Source organism: Toxoplasma gondii, chromosome V (assembly GCF_000006565.2).
Source record: "Toxoplasma gondii ME49 chromosome V, whole genome shotgun sequence".
NCBI classification, from domain to species: Eukaryota; Apicomplexa; class Conoidasida; order Eucoccidiorida; family Sarcocystidae; genus Toxoplasma; species Toxoplasma gondii.
In genome coordinates this window covers 2,070,754-2,087,823 of record NC_031472.1, presented here as the reverse complement: position 1 = coordinate 2,087,823, position 17,070 = coordinate 2,070,754, and the positions used below count along the sequence as shown (strand labels likewise).

The following is a 17,070-nucleotide window of genomic DNA, read 5'->3' as shown; positions in this document are numbered from 1 at the left end:
TACATTTTTAAGGTACAGCACTAAATGTTATGGGAGCGAAGATGAGCATGTAGTGCCTGTACACACCAGTGAAGGGTCGTTCGTTTCTGCTTCCCGAGAGGTACGGAAAGTCAAGAAAATGAGCCGTAGATCCCTGAGAACAGTGGTTTGAATGGCCAGAGCTTTTCCGTTTCAAAAGATTCAGTCGAATGTAGATAGTCGCTTTTAGCGGGTGGAGACCCTGACCACAAGGTCTGGAGTGCTTGGGTGTGGGTTTAATGTTCGCCCCTCCGGTTTGAAATCCAACCGAGGGGCAGAAGTATGTTTACTGGTGAATAACGCGCCGCTGGAACTGGCTAGAAGGAACGGCAAAGCAGGCATTTTCCGTGGGTTTACAGTGAAACACAAGACGCAGTAAGCGGTGTGGAAGCTGTGAGTTCTCGGCACGTAGCGTTCTCGTGAAATGGTGAACGGAGTCCGTCGTTCTCATCTGAGGATAGGAAATGAACGGTGACTGGTCAAGATCGGTTTCTCAGAGAAATGCCCCTTTTCACACCCACCGCACACGCGTCAGGAAACGGACAGGCTTGTTTACAGAAATAAAGGGAGAGGCACTGGCTCTTTCCCTGTGACGCACGCTCAACGCAGTTACAGTGTGTCTTGCGTGTGAAAGAATCGCGACCACTGCTTTTATCAGCTAACTGCATTGCTTTAGTTCACTCGGGGGCATTCCCGAGGCATCGGTCAGTGAAAAGCAGGTACACTCTCAGAAGATTCCCTGTGAAATGGTGAAAATGAGATGAGCAACCACAAAAGCGAACCCGCCTGAACGGAGGGAGGGAAAACGCAAGAGAACGAACAACAAAACGAAAGACTGTGTGACACAAGACGGCGTTTTGAAACAAGAACTGAGGAGGAAGCCCGGAAGTAGTGCACGGGAAAGACTGAAGTCACAGAAACCGGAAACGGAGAAAAAACAGAGAACCATCGGCAAATGCATAGGCGTTAAGTACGTCAGTCCATGCGTTGATGAAAACGATTTTTTTCTCCATTCAAAGTCCTCTTTCTCCCAGTCTCTTGTCCGCCTCTTGGGAAGCCCTTCTTGGACACACACATCCTTCTCTCTTTCATTCTTCGAGTTTCCTCTGTACAAAACCACGTGCACGTCTTCTCGCTGTTGACACAAACTTGTCAAATCGCAGGATTCGCCTTGTCTCGCTTCCCAACCATCCACATTTGTACGAGTACAGTGTTTCTCTCCATCTGTGTGCTCTTCTCTGGTTCTGGCTTTGTTTATTCGGCATGAGGAAAGCAAGCGCAAACGGAGCTGAAGGACGCATAGACGTTACAGCGGTACATTGACTGGGCAGAAAAGTAACCCAGACAGTTCTATAAATACCGCGGGGGCGGTGGAGGCGGTGGTGTCCTGGGGTAGGGAATCGCGAGCTCGTCTGGCAGGTCTTCAAAGGGGAATCCAGGGTACCTTGGATCTTCCATCTCGACGCGTTCCCTTCCCGTTTCCTCTTTCAGATCTTTTTGTTTCGGCCGTTCTTCGGCGTCGCTCTCTGATCCACTCGGCGAAGCCCGATGCCCTTGAACTGCCTGTCTCTTTCCAGGAGCCTCTTCTTTCTTCGGTACCTCAGAGGAATTCGGCGGTGGAGGGGAGGAGCCAAGAGAATAAGACACAAACGTAGGGTTCCCTCCCCCATACATGCGCCGTTCTCGAATAAGGCGTGCACTGGGATCATGTTTGATTTTCGGGATGCCTGAAGAAAAATCGGGCCAAAGAACACGGAATTAAGTTCGCATTTTTCTCTCCAGAATTCACTCATAGTGACCTTCCTTATCTCCTCTCCACCCGCACAGAACTTTTCTTCGACGCGAGCGAAAATGCGCTCGACGGAAACTTCCACCTTCTTGGGCATCACGAACTCTACCGCTTTGAGTGGTTCTATGCTTCTCTCCGTCCGCCAAAACCACAGTCACCTGCTTAAGTGAGCTCAAGCGACTTTCAACACCCCGCTCGGCGGCACCTCTCGCAGAGCCGCGCTGAGTTTCTTTTCGTCTGGGGTCTCTCGCCTCGAAACGCGACAAAAACTCCAGGGAAGAAGCCACGAAAAGAGAATACTGAAGTACAGTTCTCACCGAAGTCAGTCGATCCCGCAGAGTTGAATTCACCCTTGTGCAGCCACATCGAAGGACGACTGGGGTCATCAGGAATACTCGGCGCAGGGTGATACTCTTCAACAGTCTCTTTGTCTTTATCATCGCCTTCGCCGCCACCCGCCTTCGCCTTGCCCTCCGACAACGCAGGTGTGTCGACCAACATCCGATTAAAGTCTGACGAACAGCAGATGCACAAACGCCACAAACTCGCAGATGTGAAAAGCAAACAAAGTGCATCGCATCTCACCCCTAGTATCGTGAACATGCACCTAAACAAAACGACTTCCATGTACACGGACCCCAAACAATATACAAGCATATGTGTATGTATATGTGTGCATGCACGTGTATGTATGAACGTATGCATGCATGTATGGAGTTGTACGCATGTTTGAATACATGTATGCATGCATGTATATATTCGGATGTAGGTAAGTTTGTTTTTTCTGTCCAACACATGTAAGGAAATATTTATGAGTAAGAAATTGTAGAATTACGTAGACACCACGGTGAACATCACTTGTGTGTAAGCCCGATTGAGACGAACAACGAGACAGGCTGCAGTAACGGGGGTAAGAAAGGCTAGCCGCGCCTTTCCCCCTGTCTCGGCTTTTCCACTTAACTACCCCATCAAACTCTCGAGACACTTGCTCCATTTTGTCTCCAGCAAAACTATTTTACATTGCGGTGAAAGTTGCATGCGATCGTCCATATTGACGCGAAGGTTTAACACTTTGACGTCAGCGCGTCGCACGTTTTTCTTTGATTCAATTGAAATTGCCGGTGATAACTTGAAAATTTCTTTCTACGTATATTTGATAGGAAATACATTACCTAGTCAGTTTTTTCTTAACGATTTTTACGGCGATTTCTCTATGCGTGAAGCAAGCAAAACACTCCTTGAATGCAGACACTTGGGCCAAAGTGGTGCATGCGTTTACTCACCGCGTTGCCAGAATTTCGACTTGAAGGCCTCCACAGGCTCCCGCTCGCATGCAATGAGCATCTCTCGGCGAAGGTGTTTCTTGCTGCAAACGGAAATGTAGAAATAAAAGACGCAGCTGGAATGTGTGAACGCGAGGACAGCTCAACGCACTCTGAGGCGGCAACACAACACAGTTCATCCACACACACAACAAGGGACACTGCTGCGAGGAGCAAGCGATTGTTGGATAGCCACGGCAACTGCTGTAGAGGTCTGTCACTCGCAGCGCTAGTCGTGAATGCACTTCAACTGAATCGCATGCGCAAGCGAAAACTTCACCAACAGAGCCCATTCGATGCCTCTATACACAGAGAGCAACATGATACCACGCTGATACACAGATGTGTACACGGCTGATAGACAACCATATACATATATATATATATATATATATATGTAGAGGTGTTGGCAGTCTCCATCTGGGTGGAAACATCTATTATCTGGCCCTGGGGAAACTTTTTCTGGAGCCTCACAGACTGAGTTGCGTGAGGTGGAGAATGTATTGCGTGTTCTCTTTGAGAGCTGCTTTCTCCATGTCGACTGCTTCTCTCCTTCTCTCAAGTTCTTCTGCCATTCCGGAGACAAATTTGAGTCTCTGCGCCTTGAAGCGCGCCTCGCGTTGTCGAAGTTCTGTTTCCTTCTTCTCCAGATTTTTGTGGATCTGCAGAAAAAGGCATTTGCATTCGTTGCGCGACTAAGCACGGCTCGGAAAAAATCGTTTTGAGAGGGATATCTCACACTTTATTTGGAAGGAGAAACGCGTTGAGGATTTTTTTTCAGAGCGTGAGGGTGTATTTTTCATAAATTAAAACTTTGACGATGGAGGAACCACAGACACAAACGGAGCCTAAGCTATGTTTCCGGCGCTTCCACTCGAGGTAACTGTCTCGCGGTTCATTTCCGCCAAATACGTCACTCTCTAATTTCCACTCGGAATCAACATCTCCCGTCACGCGTTTTGTTTTTCTTGGCTCCTTCAACTGTAACAGAAATTTCGCGTCCTCATTTTCTGATTTGACACGCTTCCCGTCAACTCCTGCTCATCGACACTCTGTCTCTTTCTCTTATCCCCGTCCTGTCTGCTAAAACCCCCGACAGCCAGTGAACGCTGACTTGATGCCCACGAGATCTTCGTTCTTGTTTTTGGACATTTCCCTGCTCGTCTACAGTTTCGATGTCCCTGACGGCGCGAGAAGAAAACCGAGATCGCTTGTCCGTACGAAAGCGACATGACCCATGTGTGTGTGTGTGCGTGTCACGCGTTTTTCATATCCGATGCCTTCAGTTTCTCTCTCCACGTTCTGCCAAGTCAGTTCACTATTTCTCTCGGTGTTCCCCGCTGTCAGAAGAACGAAAAACAGAATCGTGGCACTCCCATGCGTGTGTGTGCATCCAAGGTAATGTACAGCAGCCTAGGAGTCCCCTTTGAAGACGCGGATCAGGAGGGCGAGCTTCCCTTCTGAGGCCTGATACACCTCTTGGCTTACCTGGATAAGTGCTTGGCGCCGTTTTGAGTGAATCTCGCGAATCTCACAGGGGTCTTCAACCTCAAGAGCGACCGGCAGAGAATCCACCACACCGTAGTGGATCGACTTGTACGTTACATCCATTTCTGCTTGTAACTGCGACAAGGCGAAAAATGATGCAGAGGCACACACAGGCATACAGATACAGTGTCCACTGAGAAAACGCACTGACAGACATATACACTCAGATGCATGTATATCCGTATGCGTATAAAGTGTTTTTGAGGGCGCAAAGCCTGTATGCAAATGTGGACTTGTCTAAGGAAAGGTTGGGTATCTGACAGGCGGACTGCTGTCTCAGACCAGACATGGAAACTGAGTTCTTCTGGACACTGCATGCGTTTCTTGGTCTTACTTGTGCGATGACATCGAGGTACTGCTTGAGCCGTTCGCGGTTACCCTTTTCGACGGCATCGTAAACATTTCCAACGTGGCCGTGAGCCTTCAGGCTCTTCAAGACCGACTGGATTGTGCTCTGCAACGAAAAAATACAACGAGATACAGGTCTTGGTTTCATTAACAAGCACCTGAGTTTGCTGGTGGTCCGTCATTCTGCCCGTCGCTGTAAACCTCTTTGATGCACGATGCTCGTCGCAGAGCCGTTGGTGGTGGCTTTGTTCCTCGAAACGAAAAGTAACAAACAAGGCGTTCCTCCCTCTACTCGCTTCCACTTCGGCTTTTGTCGCCATTCTGTTCTGTTTAACTTGGTGCTGCAGGCTTACGTATTTCTCCCCTCAAAAGAGTTTCTCTGCTTTCTGGATAAGAAATCTTGATTCCTTCGGTCTCTCCAACGGGGCGAAAACAAACGTGTACAACACTCGACAGAGAAAGTGCCCTCTCAAATGACAGTCACATACACAATGCAAAAAAAGAAAAAAACACCGAAACACGTCCGGCGCCCCAGTCACTCGACGTATTTCACTTGAACGGACGGCCAAGAAATGCGCAGTAGAACTCGGATATATATATATATATATATATATATATATATGCATATATATATATATATATATATATAGCGTGTGGGACAAAAACGACGTACGTTTCGACGCCAAAGGTGGGGAACTCTCGTTCATTAACTATCGTTTTTTTTGGAAAGGCGGTTCGTGGGGAAAGCATGGAAATGTTGGTTTTACATTCACAAACCCCGTTCGATCCGTTTTACGCGGATGAGTCTTACGTCACGGTTGAGGATATCTTGGGAATACTGTACAAGGGTCTTGGTGGTCTCTGGGGAAATGGGCAACACGCACACACACACAGACATCTCTTTGCTCGTTATCGACTTCTGACTGCATGCATTCGTACCGAAGCAATCCTGCTGAAGTCAATGCCGATTTGTTCTCAAAGAGGGCTAATGCAAGCGGACACACACTCGCAACCAGCACTCCCAGAGAATTTTCAAAGTCACTCGACAGAGCCTCAGCATCTACGCTCCACAAAAATTCACACAAAAGCCGGTCGCAAGAGCAACGCCAGAGGCGTCCGACTATCGACTTGTACATGCACTCCACTCGAAACCGTAAAAAGCCGCGGAAACAACGGATGACCAGTTTTCTGGAGGTAGGCAAACACACGCGGCACAGGCTGCTTTCACCGGTAACGTCAATCTCGGCCGAGACGAGGGTATCCCTCCTCCACTGAGCGCGACTTATCTCAACGCGGGTCCGGCAGATCTCATCTTAGACGAACGATAAAACAGACACAGAAAAAACAGGTAGGCTCGGCGGAACGGATTCCTCACCTCTCAGATGCTCGCCTGTGGTGTCCATCTGGAAAACAAATCACAAACGAGACAATCCTAATGGAAGGCTGTAACAACGGAGAACAGGCAAACGCCATCAGTTGCAAATCGAATAACGAAGAAAGACGGACTCCGTCCTCCAACGAGCTTCTCCCCAACAACATCGGGGCGTTTTCGAGTTTTCTCCAACCGTGGCTGTGTCCGAATCGATCGCCACTAATCGCGCACCCCTCCTCCATGACAGACAAGAGGTGACCTCTGAAATCGTCGTTTCTGGCGCGATTGCCACGAGAAACGCAACTGCGGAAAGATCCGAGAAGGAGACGAAAACGGCGTTTGGATAACAACAGAAAGTGTAATTTCTAGACTTCAGGTCTTCCTTCATGCTGGACGAGATCGACGACATCCGTCGAGTTACTTTTTTAACGCGTTCGCACGTGGTCGTCTTATCAGGTTTAAATTCAAAAGATTCTTTCTGTTTCTTCTCCTGAGCTTCCAGTTTTAAGCCGGTGCAAGGAAAAAGGAAGGCGCGTACAACGACAGCATCGTAGTCGAGATTCGCTCTCTGCAGGATTGCCTCAGCCTCCTCTGAAGCGGGGAAAGGTGGATAGGGAGAGAGGGCTGGAGGATTTTTCGTCTGACTCCACTTCTGATGGCATTTCTCTGCCAAAGTCATCAGACTGTCTGACGGATTTGCCACGTTCACGGTGTCGCACAAGCGCTGCAATTCAAAAAGAGGAGAACAGATGCGGAGAAAATCTAAAAGGCAAGAGCCACATGTGTCTCTTTCCCGACGCTCAGAACAAATAAATTCTGAGGATATTTATCGGCGACCAAGATTTCAAACCTTTCTCGAAATGGCACATTCGCAAAAAGACGTCTTCTGGATGTCCGGGGAGACAACAAACTCCTTTACGAATTCGCATATTCCAATTACCCCCTTCCCCTGCAATCTGTACGTGACGTGCCGTCATGGCCGATCTCGTCTATTCCAGTAAACAGACTTCCTATGCGCATTCGTCGTCTGTATCTCAAGACTGGAGTTCCAGTCCGGATCCCAGGAAGGAGACTGTCTCCGCAACAACACAAGTGACCTTTCAGAGGTGTCAACGACAAACGGAAATAAGAGTTTTCCAAACACTGTTGAATGAAAGAAGCAAGATGGAAACTGGGATCAGACCTACCGCTGGAGGAGGTTCGTCTTCAAGTGGGCCGCCTGGCCGAGGTCGAAAGGGAGAGCCTTTGATTGGACGCCCGTGGTAGGAGACTGAAATTCGACATGACAACAAAAAGGACAAGAAAAACGTTGGAAATAGAGGTGATGGTGAAGTGCAGAAAAAAGAGAGAACGAGAGCGGAGACAGGCCGTGAGGACGAACGACTCAACCGCAGACTCTGAACCCACTCGATGTTCTCGACCACACGCGAGTAGGCTACGTGAAGCTCGAGCGCCAGGGCGCTACAGAAGAAGGGAAGCCGGTGAGAAGTGCAGAGAGAGACAAACGGGAACTGAGAGCAAGGCATCGATAGGAGAAAGCATATGACCTTAGCAGAAACGGCTTCTCGAGGGCAGAGAAGAACGAGAGATCGGCGCAGATCGCGGCGAGAGAAGACGCAAGGAAAAAAGTGAATAAAGGACCGAAAGAGGGAAGAACAAACCGAGAGGACAGATTTAAGGATAGGGGGAAGCACAGACAACCTAGCTGGAATGCAAGACTGGAACGGAGAACGGCTGGGCACAACTAAAGTTGAAAAAAGTCGGAAATCGAAGGACCGCAGAACTGAGGGAAAAGTCATTTCGAACAGTGGAATAAAAAAGGAATAGCTTACTACTGATTTCGACGAAGTGTCTCTCTGCTCCTGGGGGGATGTAGTACTTCACCCAGTACTGCAACCATTACAGCAGCACACGCATGCACAATACGAATTCACATACACGAGTGGCTGTCACAACTTTGCAGACAAACACACATACATACGTATATACATACATATATATATATATATATATATATATAAAGATATTTGTACTTGACTACGTGAGGATCAGCGAAAGACTGGACCTTGAGGACGACCGGAACACCTAAAGCTGAAGCAAAAGAGACTTTCTCGGTCCTTCATCGCCTGTGTGTACCCCCACACCCACAACAGTGTTTCCATAGTTCTCTTTGCACAAGATGGTAAGAAACATCTACAGTGCTCTCCCCATGTGAGCAAGGGAGTCAAACGAGATCCCGAAGCACAAAAAGCGGACAGAGCAGACGGATGACAGTTCAACCTGTCGATCCACACGTTGTGTCGCTGGCTCCATTTGTGTAGATGTCTTGATTTCGAGCTAGGCGCAGCACCGCCGGAGTCGCGTAGGTTTTGAGTTGCGCCCTCTTATAACTGAATATACTTGGAGGCGAAGAAGTCAAAAAAATACAAATCAGGAAATCGGAGGAAGGCCATGCAGAAAGTGGAAGTGAAGAGAAACACGGAAAACGAGCAGCGAACAGGTGAAAACGGCAGTTCTCACAGGAGGCATCTGCACTCAAGGCAAAGAGAAAAGACACAAACCCGACGTACAGTCCCGTCCTTCATGTCGGTTATCTCAACGATCTTGGCAGCTCCTGACGCCGCGACAGTGAACTTGTCTCCTCCACTGAAAAGCAAGCAAGAAGGACGCAAAACACAGACTGGGGCCGCGAGAGAACTGACAGCACCTCATCCCTTCCCTCCTCCTGGGGAGAGATGAACAGTGAAGCAGTCGAAACGGAGACGGAAAAGTTTCGGAAGGCAGAGTCGCCACGACCGCGTCACGGGTGCGGATGTTAGACAGCACGCTGCAGTGAGGAAAACGCAGCAAACGAGAATTTCTGACTGAATCGGAAGACTTACGTCTTCACTTTGTTCCCATGCGCGTCTTTGGCTTGGATCACAATCTCCTAAAAGCAAACGAAAAAACTCGTCCATAGACCTTCAGAACGTGGCAAAAGGTTTGAAACGGAGAAAAACGAAAAAATGTCTTCCCTTGCCTCCGCTGGACGGTGCCGCCAACATTTCCCCCGCGCTTCTCAGAAAAGCAATGCACGCCTCCTAATTCATGAACATCCTAAGACCGTCAAAAGAAATGTCTTGCGACTCAAAGTTAGAAAAAAGCTGAATCACTCGTCACATTCAAAAGAAAACCCGCGTCCACACACACTTCTACGCGGATTCAATACAGGCTAGACATGCGTACTCCATATCTCCATATGACAATATATGTATATAACGATTGTAACCATATATGCACATGTACACAAGCAGATAAGTGTATGTAGTTGCTGGTGTACTTAAACGGAGAGTGTGTTCCGTGACAAAGACTGCGCTTACACTAAAATCCCCCCCAAGAGCGAAGAACGTCGTCCCGTCTCCATACGCCTCGCAGTTCTCCCCATCTGTCGACCCTGGTGTGACGTTCACGCGATACGGCGAGTCTGATTCGATCAAAAGAGGAACAGACAAACGCAGGCAGCAAGCATGAAGCGAGAAAACACGAAACACCACTTGTGATCTACATGTTTCGAGATAACAAAGATCGAAATAAGGGTCACCCGCGTGTGTGTGTGTGTACGTGTATCTATATATGTGCAGACAGTTTCTATTTCTGTGAATCGATGCATGCCTTCTGGGGGGAAAAGTCGTGGCACCAATGAGAACCCAATAGTCTGGTGAATTCTGTGTTGTCTTCGCCTGTCGCAACTGGAGACAGAAGATGAACCGTCGGTACACATGACTTTCATCCGCTTTATTTCTTCCTTTTCGATATCAGGCATTGTGCACGGTTGAACTCTGACGTCACAGAAACAACGGACATTCCAAGTTTCAGTTTCAGTGGGTTTTCTGTGCAGTGGACAAGCTGACTGTAGCATGGATATGCCCAGATCCTCTAGAGGACCTTTTCGGTTGATTCACTTCTGGTGCTCTGCCTGCTTTATTCTCGTTGTTCTACCCCCGTTTCTGTCACCCTTTGCTGTTTCCACCGTCTGTCTCTGCCTCACCTCCAACGAGAATCTGATCATTCAAATAAACATAAATCGAGTGACGCGCCGCCCTCGTGCAGTAATAGTGCACCTGAGAAGGTGGTGAAAGAAAGCGAAACTTCTGAAAAACGAAGAAAAGCCGAGCTGTCACGAAGCGGAAGGGAGTGCAGGCAGAGAACGCAAAACGCATGCAGAAAGGACCAAGTTGAATCACTGCGAGAAGCGACACAGGAAAGAAGATGTGGGAGAGGATTCTGAGGACATATGAAAAGGCAAAAACAAAACGAGATTGGAGCGAGATATGCAAGAACCACCGCCAAGTTTGGATTTGGAGAAAGGCTGTTTGAAATAAAAAGGGCGTCACCCCAGAGACGCGTCTGTCCCAATGGTAGTCCATCTCCGAAGAAGGCAGTAACACACCAGGATCGGTGAATTGAACAGAGACTGCGATTGACCATCAACCCTTCGAGAGAAAGACTGGCTCGTGCAAGCAAAAAGAAAAAAGACGAGAGCTTTTCCAAAGACCACCGGAACGTAGTTGGATCGACTCTGTGCCGTTCGAACGTTTGAACTGGACGCCAGGGGACCGACGCCTTGCCCACGGATGCAAACAACGCTGCAAAGACGCATGTTTACACATACCCATATTCATTCGTTTGCGTGTATGCATGCACATGTACAGGTTTCCGGTCAGGGAGAACTGGGGCACTGGCGTCACGAAGGACTGACTGTCTGCACCGCGTGATGTGCTGAGCGACAGAGAGCGGTGATGTGAAGCAGGATAGGGCATGATATGGAGCTTGTCTTTTTCGTCAATTCCTTCACCTTTTTCCACTCGTGTGCACTTGACCATGCGTACTGTGTAGGTTCCGTCTCCGTGGTTATACACGTAACCGTCGAGGGTGTCTTTTCTTCTTCGATGTGTCGCTCGGCTAGCAGGAGGGCGATACTGATTGAGTCTCTCCGCGTCGGAGTCGTAGTCTTCTTCAGCGCAGACGTCAGGTTCGTTTTTCCACCGGATCCCAGTTTGCTCAGCTGCAGATCCCTTGACAGGGTCCACGTAGACCGTGAACGACGCATCCCCCGAGCGCATGAACGTTCCGTCTGAATTGACTGCTTGAATTGTGAACTGAGAAACACACCCAAAGCGACAGCACCAACTACGTTTAACACCAAGAACCAAACGCCCTCGAATCTGTGTATCCTTTAGCCGGTACATGTACTTGTTCTGACAGTTCAGTTTTACTGAAGTGAAACGCCTCTGTCATTACGTAAATCTTGTGGAATAGTGATTCATGCAACGCGGCATTGCAGTGTCTCGATTCGATTTGCGGTGTCTTCCACTCAGTGAAGGAGTATCCGAATTAATAGTCTGTTAGCATATGGACCCTTCCTGGCGGTCTCCACAGGCCTCGAGGCCTCAGTCGCCTGTAATAATTTTTAAACTGCATTTTGGAAGTTGTGGGAGGAAGTACGAGGCTTCTCAATATATCTTTAAATCAAAGCCTGCGTTGCTATGGAAAATCTGGAATGCAACACCAGCACGGATATGCGAGGCTCAGAAAACATGGACGCGACCCCCATTGTCAGCATGGGTTTCTGGACGAGAATTTTTGGCACACGACGCCGAAGCAGTGAGGAGAAATGGATTAACGATACAGTATGTATCTCTGCTCGACGCATTCAAAAACCTACAGGTTGTTGTGCCTTCTCCTCATAGAGCAGGCGCACCGAATCGACGCCGGGACTGGTATCCCTTGCAACACGGAAAGACTGGAAGGTGACATCGGTTGTCCTAGTCATGAACGTGGCTGCATGCATGCACGCTTCAAAGTGAAAAACCTTTGTTTCTGCTTACTGTCGCCAAGCGCCCCGCCTCAGCATGTTCAAGCCCGGGTCCGAAAACGCGACAAAGGGATGCTGCAGCTTCTGTATTGAGATCTTGAGCCGGGCGAAACTCGCCACATTCCAGGTCCTGAGAAGCGAAAGAGGAGAAGAAACAGTAAGCAACGTGTCTCGAAACGGACGAGGGAACGGGAGCGAAAAAAACAAACAAGGAAGACGTGAAAAGATTCCAAACGAGGAGAAAGGCAGGACAAGGTCAAAACAACGGGGGTGGGAGTGTGACCGAGAGGAGAGAGAGCGTTTCTTGTGGGACAGATGGGCAAAGGAAGACCAGACGAAAAGAAATGCGTTCAAAAAGACAGGACAAAAATGCCAGATCGGACGACAACCCGGAAGGCGGTGAAACTTTGGTAGGACCGCTTACTCAACCGAAACCACCTTTTGACTTATTCAGCTTTTCTCTTCACTACAGTGTTCGCAATAGTGCAGCCGTCTGAGCGGTCCTGCTCCGAGATTGAATAGTGTTTCATTTGTGTCACTGCCATGACAAAGGAGACGTACTAAAACGAGAGAGAGACGCCCAAGTAGCGTAGAAAAGGCTCGAAGGAAACTGACGTCGACACCGACCCCAAAAAGTCAACAGAGAAGAGCTCGACAGAAAGAAAACGCAAAGGAAAAAGTCAAACACAGCCGAAACTTAGACGACATGCGGGCTTGGAGACATCGAGAAAAAATAACCCAAAACGGAAGCCACCCAGAATCTCCTCTGTCCTTCCCGGAAAACAGGTGACTTGCCTCGTGTAGGGGAGGGACAAAGAGGGTGGAGGATGGAGCTGTGAGTCTGGAAGCATGCGAAAAAGGGTGCGCGCGACGAGATCTGCCTGGAGGTTGGAGGCGCTGTTGACCCTTCAGATTAAACAAGCGAGTCCTTTGTTTACAACTCGTACCGTTACGTTCAGGAGTATGCAGTTATGTTCGAAGAGTTCATGTGTTCACTGCTCGTACTCTTGAAGTTTCTCACGAACTGCGAAAACCAAGTGTGGAGGCATAGCACTTCCTTCTCAGACTTGTCGAGAGAATGATGCCACGAAACGAGCAGACCCGATGACGACAACGCTTTGACGACGACCCACAGATTCCGAAGAAATCGTTTCTAGGGTCGACAGAAGCTTGAAAATATTCACGCATATGCACCACTTGTGTGTCCATAGCGAAGTATACACTCCCCAGAAAAACGTAGTTCGTCGAAATCGAAAACTTCCACTTTTTAAGGCGTAACCGGGGGTCGAGCCTCAGCGGGTATCTGACTGGCGCCAATGTGGAGTAACTCTACAGTCGTAGGATACCGAATTTCAACACTTTTAGTTGTCTAACAAGTACGCGTGTACTTCAGATGTGGACAGCCGGGATTCTCTCAGCTGTGTATGCAGGGGGTGAGGCAACGAGACCACTCGTGAAGAAACTGTCTTCTGATTCTTCACTGTGGCACAACAGCGGGAGAAGTCGTCCACTTCATTGCACTTAGACCGTTTCCGAAGCCTTACAGGACACGACTACGACCACCGGGGTTCCCGTATGCGTTCAACATGCCTGCAAGGATAACAGCAAAAGTCGAAAAGCTACTCTTTATGACATCAGCGTGAGGACATATCCAAAAAATCGGCGAATCTGATACGTGCATATAAACGTTTTTTCCATATATAGACAGCGATGCATTTATGTGTGTGAATGTATACTCATATTAACACAGTGATGCATGCTTCTGCATATATATATATATATATTTTCAAAAACAGTCACGACGTGTTTACATGTCTCCCAGCCAGGCGAGCGAGTGTTGGAAGCCTTACTACCGGCAAAGGGTGTTAAGCGGGCCGGTGGGCAACCTCTAACACCCTAGACCTTTCGTTCAGCACTGAATAGGGGGAATATGAGCACAGAGTCTCCCCACTACACATATGTATATCTGTCCCCGATCACGCAGTTGACGAGAGAGAGAGTATAATTATTTACAAGACCTCCGTCCCCCCGTCCAAGGCTTCCCTCTGTATCTTGTGGCCCTTCTTCCCGATAACCGTGCGCACAGAAAGCGAGAAGCCACTGGTAGAAACGTCATTTATGTGTTGACAGTTCTGACCTAGATAAGCAGCTTTGTCCTCCGGGGAGAATACGTCAGAGACAAGAGGAAATTTAGCTCGAGAAAGGTTCTCCAGTTCCGCTTCTCTGTCTCGCTGTGCTTCGGCGGCGGCGGCGAGCACCCAGGGCAGAGCGCGCCCCTGGGTACTCCCCTGAGTGGAGGGATCTGTACGTTTAGAGAAGGCCTTGTAAGTGTCCTGGATGTCGGAAAGAGAAACAGTCTGTATAGGAAGCGTCAGGAGGGGAAAAATTCTTTCTTCCCGACTCCGTTCCTCCTGCTTGTGTGCAGTCCAGCACCCTGCACTAAGAGCTCCCGGTGCCGCCGTCGAAGACACCGTGTCCGCACACCTTTCGTCTTCTGGGACCGAAGTGGCATCGAAGACCGTAAAAGAACTTTCTAGAGGATGGAGATTCGAACGCCCATGCAGGAGAGTCGGTCGGGCGTTTGGCGATGTGAGTTCAGACCCACGGCGGGCACCTTCGTCGTCGTCCATGCTGTCTCCCAGCGGCAAACGCGTCTGTGAATCACTGGAGAGCTTTCCCTTCTCTTTCGCTTTCACTTTTTCGATCGGACCACCGGATTCACCTCCAGGCCTGGTTGGGGGAAGCCGGGCAGCGGGCCACAGAGATTCCGAGGAGTCTTTCCGACATTGCAGACTTGCCTTTCTGCCTGTCATCGGTGTGACATTAGAGCCTAACCGTTCGACAGCGGCTCCAGGGAGGGAAGGCGGCGACCAGGCTTTCGATCCAGGGTTTTCCGTCCGTTTCGAAGCCTTCGGCAGCGAAGACAAGGACGATATTTTCGAGGGTACCCTGCCTGTAGAGACTGCAAGACGGGAAGACAAGGAAGCGACTTTCGAAGTGGGGTTCTGCACGGACGCCGCTGGAAAAACAGTCTTCGACGAGGTCTGTTTAGGCACAGATGCATCGGGAATGGGGGCATTCTTCGCAGAGTGCGGAGCTCCAAAATCGGCCTTCTTTTCATCGGAACCGAGGGACCGAAGAAGGGCCAACAGACTGTCTTGAGAAGGCGTTTTTGCCGAGTCGTGAGAGCCAAGCCGCCGGGCGGAATGGCCGCCAGATGAGGGGGTGTTGGCGGCCCTAAACTGGTCAGATGTTCCACTTAGTGGCCTTCCCGAATCGACTGTCGATGACTCAAAAAAGGGCATCTGCCCGTTGTGGTCAGTTTCGCTTTGACTTATCGGATCTGAAAACTCCGCCGGCGTGTCCATTTGGTGGACTCCCTCAAACGCAAATCTCCGATGGGGCCGGGGAAACTTTCCGTGAAGAGACATCATTTTGCTCCCGGAAAGTGTGACGAAAATACAGGAGCCCCTAATGAAGTGTGCCTGGGTTATCAGAATCCAGGTCGAAGGCGCGGTTGTGTCAGAACGTTCGTCCTTGCTGTCACATCGAAAGGCGCAGAACGAACCAAACTCCAGTTTGGAATCCGAGTTGGGTTGTCTGTTCACCGAGATGCGGAGGCGCTCAACAGCATGATCGTGAAAAGCACAATAGACCCTGGATCTGGTAAACAAAGACCACAGGCGAGAGCAGAAAGTCGAAGGGGATACCCGGGAAGTGTGTCTCGTGACTCTAAAGGGTGGTAAAGTTAGATTCTACACGCAAAGCGTCTCGTCGACGATGTTTGTCAGCAGCGGGATAGTTCAAAGTGAAGATGCAGGAAGGGAAAGAATAGCAGCAGAAAGAGGCGAAAAAGAGGTGTGGAAATAGAAGACACAACTGAGCTCGATGACGCGCATAGCGGCCGAGTATATGACCAAAGAAAGGCAACGAACACGGAAAGACGGTCTTGAGGAAAAGAAAAGGAAAAACGTCAAATAAAAACATTGGTATTGAAAAGAATCTTTGATAATTTGAGCAGGTAATTGACGCTTGCCAAAAAAAGTCCAATGAAGTATGAATTGAGGCTGCTGAACTATAGGAACCTCGAGACACGCTGGAACCGCAACGACGTGAGACTCCCGGTTATTTTGCAATAATCCCTCGGTGAAAAAAAGCTAAAAGAGTGCCTACAACAGTATTCGAAGAATTGAGAACCAACTAAAAACACATCAATTGCCCACCCTCCACGCAAAATTGCAGACATGTCGGGAGATGAGTTGAGCGTGGAGGGGATGCCTCCCAGAGAGTTCTGCGTGGCGTTAAATCCAAAGGGGAATGCAACGTGGACAGAAAAAACCACATTGAGCAAATTAACACGTGCCGTGCACATTAGGTATCACTCACGAACACGAACCTAAAAACGTAAAGGTTCTTGGACTGCCAGCAAGCGTTTAGCGAAGACACGCGATGAACTAACCGGGGGCTGCAGCGAGCAATCGGGTATCCTCTGCAGACAGTTGCGGTTTCTTATCGTTACTGGCATTTTCACACAGTGAAATGGAAAACAAGGCATTCTTCGCCAGCGGTATCTCGGGCCTCTGGTGGGGGAAGGCTGCCATCGTTTTCGAACTCTCGCTAGTCCGCCTTTCAGTCTGGCTTCCATGGAAAGCTGATAGGGAGCATCGACGGCGAAAAGCGTTGCAACTCTCAACAGAGACGGCGAATTTTCTCTCGCGCAATTAAGACCAGAGGCTTTCAGCAAGACTACTGCTGCATCAGAAAGCTACAGCATAGACGAATTAGGTGGAGAATCCTCGAATACGGCACGCACCCACGG

General features: G+C 49.2%; 1 protein-coding gene across 1 annotated transcript; it reads right to left on the bottom strand.

Annotated features, from left to right (window-relative positions):
• Positions 1 to 655: 655 nt before the first annotated feature.
• On the bottom strand, positions 656 to 16,647 carry TGME49_285990 (Filamin/ABP280 repeat-containing protein). The gene is made up of 20 exons (XM_018781970.1): positions 14,389 to 16,647; positions 13,796 to 13,841; positions 13,047 to 13,092; positions 12,265 to 12,381; positions 11,266 to 11,535; positions 10,425 to 10,497; positions 9,757 to 9,860; positions 9,280 to 9,326; positions 8,968 to 9,043; positions 8,230 to 8,287; positions 7,585 to 7,667; positions 6,936 to 7,121; positions 6,401 to 6,428; positions 5,837 to 5,886; positions 5,012 to 5,131; positions 4,618 to 4,752; positions 3,604 to 3,791; positions 3,091 to 3,173; positions 2,125 to 2,319; positions 656 to 1,745 (listed from the first exon to the last, which is right to left on the bottom strand). The coding sequence occupies exons 1-20, from the start codon at positions 15,683 to 15,685 to the stop codon at positions 1,369 to 1,371; spliced, it is 3,579 nt and encodes a 1,192-aa protein (XP_018637796.1). The 5' UTR covers positions 15,686 to 16,647; the 3' UTR covers positions 656 to 1,368.
• Positions 16,648 to 17,070: the final 423 nt, after the last annotated feature.